The sequence below is a fragment of the Chaetodon trifascialis genome, chromosome 8 (assembly GCF_039877785.1).
Source record: "Chaetodon trifascialis isolate fChaTrf1 chromosome 8, fChaTrf1.hap1, whole genome shotgun sequence".
In the NCBI taxonomy this organism is placed as follows: Eukaryota; Metazoa; Chordata; class Actinopteri; order Chaetodontiformes; family Chaetodontidae; genus Chaetodon; species Chaetodon trifascialis.
In genome coordinates this window covers 11,858,683-11,870,324 of record NC_092063.1, presented here as the reverse complement: position 1 = coordinate 11,870,324, position 11,642 = coordinate 11,858,683, and the positions used below count along the sequence as shown (strand labels likewise).

Genomic DNA, 11,642 nt, shown 5'->3' with positions numbered 1-11,642 from the left:
AGTATATGATAAGCTTAGCTAACCAGCTGCTGACTGTAACTTAATGCTGAGAGTGGTATCAATCTAACTCGCATTATTAAGCATTATTCCCAAAATGTCAAACTATTCTATTAAAGCTACTTGAATATGCCATGAACACTAAATAACGTTTGCTAATTTCTGAGGACATCTAGAGGGCTGGCAGACTCATGGGGTGGCTCCTCTGGGGTTGATTTTCTTTAGGACTACCTTTAAATAAACCCTTTCACTCAACTAATCCTCCAATGTTTTGTCACTGAAACATAAGTAGTTTGTTTCTTGAGGCACCGCAAGAGGATTTCAAATTTTAATGTCAGTGTAGTGTCTTCAGATAATTACAGAGGGCAGTTGACCATGAAATTCAACCCACCTTGTTATTCAGTGACATTTGAATTATTGGAATCGCTCACAGACTCATCAGTTGAAAAGGCCAGTCTCTGTGCAGCGTGTGTCTGTGTGTTTATGTGGCTGAATGAGTGTGTGTGTTTGTTTTCCTGGACCGCTTTTCTTTTGACGGCCGGGCTGATTTTAAGGAGGTGGGACATTTTTCACAAGGTGAGGTCATTTTGGCTATTTCATATTTTATCAAGGGGCCAGTTTACGGTCAGGGACTTAATTGAGCCAGCGCTTCTAAGGATAGCTATACAAGGGCACAGAGGCATAAACAAGTCTGTGCGTGTGTGTGTGTGTGTGTGTGTGTGTGTGCAGTTGTGTCTAAATAACAATCACCAGCAATTTGTCATTTTCTAACAAGAGTCTATAAAGCTCACAGAGTGATTTTATGGTGAGTAATATGGTGCATGTAGCAGAATTTTGCACGTGCATATCTGTGACTAGCATGCGGTAGCCATACATGATGCAGTCTGTGCATCAGCTGGCCGCCCTGGCTCTATTGATATTCCACTGGACCGTATGTATTGGAGGGATATGATCCCTGTTGACTTAATTAGGGCTGCATATTGTTCTGCAAAGCATTGAATAATGTTGGGACAGAGACACTGACACTGTCTGAGTCTGAATATAAATGACGATACAGTATACTGGTACAAATTATTCAGTTATGAGGTGCAGCATCGATGGCTGGGCCATATATCCGAGGCTTAATTGACATGTTTCAGTAAAGGACTGAAACAGCTAAACTGGATCAACTAGGATCAATCAAAATAACCCAGAACAGTTTGAGCATAACCCACCTGCACAAAGGATTTATATAGACTATACAGTACCTTTGCACTATCGTGTGCTGTAAAAGGAAGATTGTACTAACTGTATGTGCTGCACCTGCTTCCCTTGAGTGCAGTGATTGTTCTGAGAGCTCTTGCACTGAAGCCCTTTTGTTTTGCTTTGCTTTCATGAGTAAACTTACATGTAGTGATGATTACCAGACTCTGTAGACACCCAGGCCCCCAGAAAAGAATGCTAACAGAAATTATCAAAAGCCGAGATATACTATAGTCTATATACTCTGCTGCTGAAGAAATACGGCAAAATATTATTTTATGCCCTTTTTTATTGTAGCTTCCTGTCTGGTTGAATATGTCTTGTCAGGTTTCATGAGGTTCACACCCTCCATTACTATGTTTTATGTATACTGTATAGTAGGCCTTTGACAGGTAGTGTCTCTTGATTCTAGAGATGAATCCCCAGAGATCCTCAAAGGATCCGGGTCAGATCTGGTCATACCGGGTCCAAATTACACTGAGTCAAATCAGGCCAGGTAGGATCTTGTTTTACAGCCACAGGTGTCAGGTCTGTGTGTCACTATGTCTGACACCCTCTGTTTGCACGGTGTGTCTGTACTGCAGCAGAAAAAACTGTTTTGAAAATCGGTCGCATATATTTATGCCATAAAACGACAATTATATTTTGGAATTTGCTTCACAGACATCAAATTGGTGAGAAAATTATAATCATGTGTCTCTCCCAGTTGAGTACATAATGTTCAATTGCTGGAGTAGGCGGTGAAAATAGGACTTTTAATTATTTCTATTAGTCTTTTAAGGATAGAAAGAAATTGATGTAGTTTCTATGAATGTACATTAATTCTTAGGGTATTATTATCAAAATGCAGCTCTTTTTGACTGCAGCCACTTGCTAATTGATGCCAGTTTTTGGATCTGATCTAATTGTCCCTGGGTCTGTTTGGATCAGGTATGAAATGGATTTACATACATTGGATTTAAGTAGGGGTTCGACCGATCATTTTGGTCCTGTGAAGGCCTCTTCTCTAGAGGGCTGAGAGGGGTCCACAGTTAAGGAAGGTCCACAAAAATTCCAGGAAGAGTGAAATTGGCCATATGACCAGAGCTTTATAGTAAATTCCAGCTCATTTTTACCTATCTGGCCTACAGCTTTACTTTTCTGGTGCACTCATAGCATAATTTTCAGCTGTTTTCCACAAAATAGCTCTAAAAATTCACCTTACACTATCTTTCTAAGCACCAAATGCCAGACGGACACATTTTGTGACGAGAACAAAGTGGAGCATTTGGCTGCATAAGAGCAGATATTTCTTTCAGACACAAAAACAGAGCTAAAAGAGAGTGCATAATGGACTGCCTTGAGCCAAATACATCATAATGTTGTTAGTAACTGCTGGATGTGGAAATAAACAATCCTTTACTAAACCTAAAAGATGATAATATGGCATTGTCGTGTTCACAAGCTGTTTCTGCTGCCCCCAAGTGGCAAAAAAATGAGTGAATGCAGATTTAATTAAGGGCAAAGGTGCGTCTTGTTTCGGGGCCTCTTGAGTTCTGGGATCTGCTGGGATGTAGCCTGTACAGGCACCGCAGTTGCTTTCGATGGGTGGAAATGATATTGGTTCAATAGAGCGCACAGCCTGCCTGGGTTGCTTATCCATTTTTGCCCTGAGGAGAGGAAACCCTTTTGTCAATGAATTTTGAGTGATGACGGAGGCCTGTATCACCCCCCCCCCACCCCCCACCCCCCTCCTCATCAGTGAGTAACCCAGTTTCTGCGCATCGTTTCCTGATCGAGGTTTCCCATAACTGCAGTTTTGGTCCACAATCCGCCCTGCGCATAGAGGAAGAGAGAGAGGGAGAGAGAGCGCTCCTCCTCCTCCTCCTCCTCCTCCTCCTCCTCTTCCCACCACTCATCCCGAAAAGCCAACCCAAGCCGGTCTCCACGGCGGAGTCCTCTCATCATTTCTCCCCTCGCATAATGGACACTGAATTAAAACAGCTGTGGTACGTCCGTCCCCGGCACTTTTCCGCTTTTCCCTCAGCAGTAGCGTTCGCCTAACGCGGCTCTCCTCTCCGCTAAATAACTTCTTCTTTCCCCGGTTTTATTTTTTTTCCTCCCCAGACACGCTTTTCAGAAATAACCAAACCTACGACTTGGAACTAAACTGCTCTGGAAGACGGTCGCTTTTCTGTGGATGGAGCATTTTAAATCGGTGAGTTGTAATCGCAGATTCCGATAAACTGAGTTTGGTTCTCAACCTGTATCGCTTTTGCTCATTCCGTGTTCAGCTTGTAGCCAATTTATCATGTGGAATATAAAAAAAAAGAGCCTGTTTAGGATCAGGTCACAAGCAGCTAAATTCAATCGTGAATTTGATAAATCAGAATAAGCCTGAACTATTTTAATTCATTTCGAGTGAGATAAAGAATCGTCTTCTGTTCTGTAGTTGGAACTCAACAGGTTTTGGATCTCTGGCTTGCATCTCTCTCATAGAGGACTGTAGCCGTGTGAATGCGCCTGTTTAGAATGGAGTTAAACAGAAACAACTACCAATAGTGCCTCTTTAATGATGCAGTTGTTTTGCTTGCTCGCCCTCAGTTTTGAAACTGTAAGATGCACTGAACTGTGGTCCTGCCTCTTCACTGTAACTCAATAGAGGGGATGTGAGAAATACAGCCTTAAAGCAATTATGGGGAAGATGATGCTTAGTGGAAATTGCAGTATGTCTCTGTGATCACGTTAAAGCTTTCCATATCAAATCAAATCAAATAACACACACACACACACACACACACACACACACACACACACACACACGTATATATATATATATATATAATGCACTGTAAAGATTTGTCACATTCAGTGCAATGTTGAATTGTATTTCCACTGAGGATACTTTTTTGCTGTCTCAGCGATAGACTGCCGAGTTGTACTGATGTTCTACTTCTACTCATCGGTTTCTTTTCAGTATCACTCCCCTCTCTCCTGCATCTGTAAGATTAGTTTGTCTTAAATTCTCTTTCTTTTCATTTCTCATCAGTCGGTCTCACTCCCTTCCCTCTCTTGTAATCGAAACTCCGCTGTTCTTCCTCTCCTTACAAACTCCCTCGCTCTCTTCCCTTTAGATGGTGAATGAGCTGAAGTCAAGCTGGTTGTAAAGGTGCTGGACTTGTTTCCCCCTACGCCCCAAGCCGGACACAGCATGGCGGCGGGAGTAGCGGCATGGCTTCCATTTGCCCGGGCGGCGGCAATCGGCTGGATGCCTGTGGCCAATTTGCCTATGCCAGTGGCGCCCACTGAGAAGAACAAGCGGCAGGATGAGCTAATCATTCTTAATGTCAGTGGACGGCGCTTCCAGACCTGGAGGAACACTCTGGACCGCTATCCAGACACCCTGCTGGGGAGCTCAGAAAAGGAGTTCTTCTACAACGAGGAGACCAAAGAGTACTTCTTCGACCGGGACCCCGATGTGTTCCGCAGCGTTCTCAACTTCTACCGCACAGGCAAGCTCCACTACCCACGCTATGAGTGCATCTCGTCCTATGACGAGGAGCTGGCTTTCTTTGGCATCGTCCCAGAGATCATCGGTGACTGCTGCTATGAAGAGTACAAGGATAGGAAGAGGGAGAATGCAGAGCGTCTGATGGATGACCAGGAGGACAACAAGGACGCTAAGCTGCCCAACATGACCTTCAGGGAGACCATGTGGCGGGCTTTCGAGAACCCCCATACTTCCACCATGGCCCTTGTCTTCTACTATGTCACTGGCTTCTTCATTGCTGTCTCCGTCATCACCAATGTGGTGGAGACGGTGCCGTGCGGCTCAGCACCCAACCAGAAGGAGGTGCCATGTGGTGAGCGCTACACCGTGGCCTTTTTCTGCATGGACACGGCCTGCGTCATGATCTTCACCGTGGAGTACCTGATGCGCTTGTTCGCCGCTCCCAGCCGCTACCGCTTCATGAGGTCCGTCATGAGCATCATCGACGTGGTGGCCATCCTGCCCTACTACATTGGCCTGGTCATGACTGACAATGAGGACGTGAGTGGCGCTTTTGTGACGCTCCGTGTTTTCCGCGTGTTCCGTATCTTTAAGTTCTCCCGTCACTCGCAGGGCCTGCGCATCCTGGGCTACACGCTGAAGAGCTGTGCCTCGGAGCTGGGCTTCCTGCTCTTCTCCCTCACTATGGCCATAATTATCTTTGCTACCGTCATGTTCTACGCAGAGAAGGGTTCAAGCTCCAGCAAATTCACCAGCATCCCAGCCTCCTTCTGGTACACCATCGTTACTATGACAACGCTCGGGTAAGAGCAGAACAGACACCTCTTTTATCAGGTTGCGAGTGCTGTGTGTGTGTGTGTGTGTTTGTGTGTGTGTGTGTGTGTGTGTGTGTGTGTGTGTGTGTGTGTGTGCGTGTGCGTGCGCGTGCGCGCGCGCCAGTGCATGTTTGTGTATGCCAGTGTGTGTGAATGTGTGTACATGTGTGTTTACAGTCGGGTTTGTTATGTGTGAGTAAATGTTTGATCCTGATTTGACTTGAGATGTGTGTCTGACTCCAGCTGCACAACTGCTCATTGCCACCCTTTACGAACTTAGGACGCTACAGAGAAATAGCACTTTTCACTGCAACTGTGACCACTGTGTTCTTACAACTGGCAATATTCTTCAGGGGGAACAGCAGCCATCGAGACGTTTTCTCCCAATAATGGCTGTGCGATTGCATGCCCTTTATACATCACTGAGGAGAGAGAGGGAGACAGAGAGACAGAGAGAAGAGAAAACATTGGACAGGAAATAGAGAATCAGAGATTACACCCCCCCCTCAACTTGCCTTGTGGTTAGCAGCAATGCACTTTCAGTCCAGAATGAACTGAAACAGTGACTCTGCATTTTGAGAGCCCTCCTCCCCCCCCCCCCCCCCCTCACTCAATGTGAGATACACTAGTTGCTGGCCTTGAAAATTAAGTGCCTCTTGGTACAAAGGCTCTGACGCTGCGTATCACAATGCTCTCCATTTTAAGAGGCAAGTGAGTGCTTCAGTTATTTGTATTCGGGTAACAGGCGGAGATAATAATTGTTATTAGCACGCCCGTTTAATAGATATGCATGTTTTCCTTGTTTGCTGAATGCCTAATTAACCTGTTGCTTGGAGCTGCTGCTATTGTTTTCTTTTTCATGAATTGGCCTTGATTGAGCTTTAAAAGATGAACATGTGGAGCATTTTGCTGTGTTCGTCTGTTATGTCTACCAACCTGTTTTTCTTAATTTTTATGTCATCATGTATTTCCAACAGTTGTTTGATGGGAGTGAGGGAAACCACACATATATCATTAATTTTACACTGCGTGCACACACACACACTCACAAACACTCGCACAGAGTTCTGTTATGCGGCACTATTAGGCCTAATGGTAATGTTCTTCATGAGCGTCCCCTGTTGTGGATGTGTGAGTCAGACTGAGAGGCTGACAAATTGCAGCATCCTGCTAAATGTCAGAGTCATGGAGGCCATAAATGGCTTTGAGCTCATTGCCGTGACACACTTGGCACCCTGTTATCGTGTCCTGCCATTCACAACCTGCCCAGAAGATCTGATGTTGAGCAGGTGTTTGATTCTGGATTGGTTGTTTGGTCTGTGGACACATGAACAGCCACTGAATTGTATAAAACAGCACGGGTATACTCTGCTCTGTTGTCTTTGTGTGAACACGCAGCAGCTTGCTTTGCTGTCCATGCTAGTCTCTCACACAGTACCTGTCTCTTACCACCGGAGTGAGACCTGAGACGCCAAACCAGTCTCCTGTTGCTTTTGCAGGAGGATTGTGGAAGAGGAGGGTGTGTGTGTGTGTGTGTATGTGTGTGTTTGTGTATTAAGGGGGGGTAGTTGTTGAGCTTGGCCTCATCAATAAAGCAAGGGCCAGAAGTGGGTGTCAGAGTGACTAATGATGTGGCCCACTGCATCTGCTGACTAATGTAAACCTGCCTGACATTCTAGTCTCTGCTCTCGGTTTACGTCATACACACAAACTAACCATACGCACACAGATAATATTTGGTTTTGTGCGTGTTTAAACACATAGACATATATTTCTTTATATATGTATATTTCTCTCTGTGGGTTTTCCTTAAGTGGGTGTAAGTCTGTTTGACAGAATCTTCCAGTGAATGTGAGTTGAGATTCGCGAGCAGCATCTTTTTGAAGTTTTTTTCACCCTTTCCTCCGCTAACTTGCATTGAAATCTGTGGAAAAATATCTTGACTGTCTGCTGTGCAGCAATTTATACTCATCTGACTAAATAGGATAAAAGCCAGTTCCCACAGACGATGTTTTCCTTGACTTCTTGTCTTCCCATCTAGATGCCTCAGGGCTTAGTGTTGTGCTGTCGAGAGTGTGTTCTGCTTTGTTCTCCTCATTGAGATACTCATCTCATCTGCACTCTCATGTTGAATTTACTGCTAACTTGTGAGCTTTAGCCGTGATATCTGTGCTTCACTCAGAGCAATACTGTATTTGTGTATGTTCTGGCATTTTGTATATTTTTCCTCTGGTGTGTTCGTGTGTTTGTACATCAGATCGTTGCATGTTTGGTTTTGTATTCATTATCACTGTGACACACAGCAGAAAAAAGTGCCCTATGTGCTGCATAGTACATGCTGGTTGCCTGCTGTGGCTTTTTGAGTGTTTTGTCTGACTGACAATAATCCGGCCTCAATCAGATCCATAATCCCCCTACAACAATGGGCAATGAAATACCAGGTGAACAGCTTTTTGAATTGCAGCTCTCCTCTTTCTTCCTGGAAATGGAAATTTCTTTAATGATAACAGTATGTCAGAAGAGAAGGGAAATGGAGCCTGGGGAGAGAGGAGGGGGAAAAAACTAGGGATTGAGAAAAAACACAGGACATCTTTTTATTGCATCTAACTTTTTAGTTATATCAGAAGTGGATTACAGTAGGGCTGCATCATATATCATTTCAGCTTTGACATGACAATGTGCACATGTGCAGTAGTCACATTGCAGGATGTGTCAAATAAGGCAAATCAACTCAAACACGGCAGCTTGATACAAAAGGTGCATTTGCGAAGATCTCATTTTCCATGGCTAATCTTCAAGAAAAGTCCATCTGGTATTACATATCAAATCAAATCAAATCAAATCAAATCAAATCAAATCAAATCAAATCAAATCAAATCAAACTTTATTTATATGGCACTTTTCACACTTAAAAGCAATACAAAGTGCCTCATAGAGGCTAAAAACAACAAAGAAGAAAACCCAGCCCTCCCGCCCCCATAAATACATTCAGAGACATATAGAGACACACACTCACAGACACGCACGCACACACACACCTGCGCACACACCCATACAGACAAGGAAGGAATAAGCCACCCTTGGGGGCCATCCACACTAAGAGGGCCCCCGGCACATGACTAGGGAGCACCGCCCGAGACCACCCCGACCCCCGAGGCCCCACACCAAGGTGCAGAGGCCGCAAGCAATCCAGGCCAGAGCCGTCCCCTCAGCAGCGGCCCCATCAGTAGACCAAAAGCAGCTCCCAGTGTGGGGGGCCCCCATGAGGAAACACTGCAACTAAAAACCAAGGGCACCCATGAGGAATGTTGTCTGACTGAAGAGTTTTTGGATACATGATGTGTGATCAGAGCAAGTAGCGAATACTGTGCATACAGAGTAGAGGTGGCAAAAAGAAGGATTCACTTAAGTTTCATGTTTTTATTTTGGTTTGGATTCCTGAATTGATTCTTTGATGATGATGATAATAAAAAGTATTTTATTTACCACTTTTACATGCACTTTTGCATTCTGTTTATAGAAATGTGACTCTTGATATACAGTTTCTAGAAGTGTATGATTCATGGTCTAGTCTTAAAAAAGCAAACATGTATCTCAATAAATGGTAATATTTGTAGAATCGTAATACTTGAGACTTGCAATACATTTTGATTTGGCACCCAAGTCTCGTGATTATACCAAATCAGGAGATAAGCATATCATCACTGCCCTATTGCAGTGTATCACCTGCCCATAAACATGTACGCGACGCAGCTGCTGTCACAGTTAATCGTCACCTGGATGCTAGAGGCGGGCGTTCAGTTAGGCGAGGCAGCTTTTAGTGCTTGTATTCCCGGTATCAGCGGCACCCTAGTCAGCGCTGGTTAAAAGTTACGTTTACAGTGAAAGTGCTGGTCCATGCCCATGTGTAATGTTGTTACACACACAACACACACACAAAACTTGCAGAATTCAGGTATATCTATACTTAGCCTACATCTTGCCAGCATACAGCCCAGACAAATCTGTTTGTTGCTTGAGTTTAAGAGTTCTACCAACATTGGCTGCATACATTTTAACAATGTTAGAAATTGTAGATTAATTCAAATTCTGAAAATTCTGATTGTTGATTGTACATATCAGAAGATGAATGACACATTGCGTGTAGCGGGTGAAATTTGCAATTTTTTCTTCTTGCAATATATATATTGCAAGAAAAAAAAGGATATTGCAATATCAGTTTTTTCCAATATCGTGCAGCCCTAGATTACAGCTAGACAGAATTGCAGGGGACATATTGTGATATAAACTGGCTTTGCTGCAAACAAGATAAGAGTCTGATCCCCCCCAAAAGCAGACCCCACAGACTATACTGCTCCTCATGACCAACTGGACAAAAATAGGTTTAACCGCCCATGCAAGTTAGATAGCCACCAACCAACACTGCAATCCTCAGAGCCCTGTGCTCACTCTATAGCAGAGCTAAACAGCTTAGCTGAAATCCTGCAAATGAGGGGCAGGCAGGCAAGCAGGCACACTGTGCTGAGACTTGAGCTAAATCAGAGACATTTAGGCAATAGGACCTGTGAGGGATTTTGTTCCCCATGTTGTTAGACAAATTGATTTTGACCTTTGAGCGATAATAACTTTGAGCATTTGTCATATTTGGTTGCACCTGTATTATAAACTGTTGTCTGGCTGGGGAGGAGGCAGAGAGGATGTTTGTGTTTTTGTGAGAGAGATGCACCAACTACTAAACATCAGCTTTTCATTAGTGGTCAATAGACTAGACTTCATGCTATTGATGTCTTTATTCACATTGTGAAAGAGGCGTAATAAGCTAATGAAAGAAAACTTGCCTTGATTGTCCTCGCAGCAGTTAATTTTGTAATGATCTCAAACAGACTTTTGTTTTTATTACCTTTACTCATCGTGATCTGTTTAGAGAATTTTTTTTATTTATGTTCAGCAGTGGGACAAAGCTTTAATGGCTTGCATTTTAATTGTAGTGAGTCTACGGTATTATCACAGCTGAACTTCCAAACGCATTAGCAAATCACTTCTTAAAACACCTCTGTGCTCATTGTCAATTCAAATTTTGTCTAATGAAGGAGAACTTATGAAAGTGTGCCATAAAGGTGCCCACTGGCATTTTAAATCTCTGGAGAAGCTTACCCCAAATACCTCTCTCTGCTGTTAGCCAGGGTTCCACCTCCCACTGTAGAAACCACCACCCAGAAGCACTAGTCGCTTTCATCAGTCAGCTGGTAAGACTCAAAAGGGTTCACTAGGCCCATATATGATATTTTTCTCTTGACTGAGTGAGGACGGCAGGCTTGTACAACAGTGAGCCATTGTAGCTAACGTACCATGTATTCCACTATTGGCTGTGGGAGCTATTACACTGTTCGCTTTTAAACCACCATAGTCTGGTTCCAGACCTCTGAATAGCTCAGAATTGTTGAACAATTCTTGCAGTTGTACTTGGAGAAACCAAACAGAGCTTTGTCGACATGCTTAAGAATGTTGTTATCATTTCCGGTCAAAACACGCTGGCCACTTAGCTATATCCTGTCCTAGCAAAGTCAACGTTTAGTAAGCTAACTGAAGCCACGTTTGAGTTTAAGTAACATTCTAACATAGGAAACATATGTTCACACCAAGATTTTCATCAAATTAAAGTAGTTAAATTAGCTGAGCATATCAATGCCTAACATTTGCTTGCAGTATTGCTAAGGTAACATTAGATAGCTTCCACGTCATCGCTAAAGAAGTTAAAAATTATGGTCTGCTTACATACATTTGGGTTTTTTCTTACTGAGCGAGCTAGCCTTATGTTTCCTTCCTGCCACGAGATAGCCTAGCATTTTTCCTTAGTTAAAAAAAATCCCAACTTACGTCATTCTCCACAGGCTGGTGAGAAATGATGGGAACTTTGGGCAGTTGGGGCAGTTGAATATAGCACTGGGTTCATTTTCATCTAAAACATCATAGTGAAGAAGTGCTTTATTTAAACTAAATGTGTCTCATACCCCCCTAAAATGGTTTTTCATTTTCTAGGCCAATATTGTCACACCTCCACCACTTTCTTTTTCCAAGTAAGGAACTAGAACATTAAT

At 43.5% G+C, this 11,642-nt stretch overlaps 1 protein-coding gene across 2 annotated transcripts in view; it reads left to right on the top strand.

Moving 5' to 3' along the window:
- Positions 1-3,114: 3,114 nt before the first annotated feature.
- Positions 3,115-11,642, top strand: part of kcnd3 (potassium voltage-gated channel, Shal-related subfamily, member 3) — a 99,122-nt gene continuing 90,594 nt past the window's right edge. Inside the window, exons 1-3 of one of the 2 annotated variants that reach the window (XM_070969257.1) lie at positions 3,115-3,227; positions 3,346-3,436; positions 4,353-5,532. In XM_070969257.1, coding sequence (XP_070825358.1) covers positions 4,430-5,532 — 1,103 coding nt within the window. In that variant the 5' untranslated portion in view covers positions 3,115-3,227; positions 3,346-3,436; positions 4,353-4,429. Of the gene's footprint in view, positions 3,437-4,352; positions 5,533-11,642 lie in introns of both variants that reach the window. The other variant, XM_070969258.1, reaches the window with a different exon arrangement.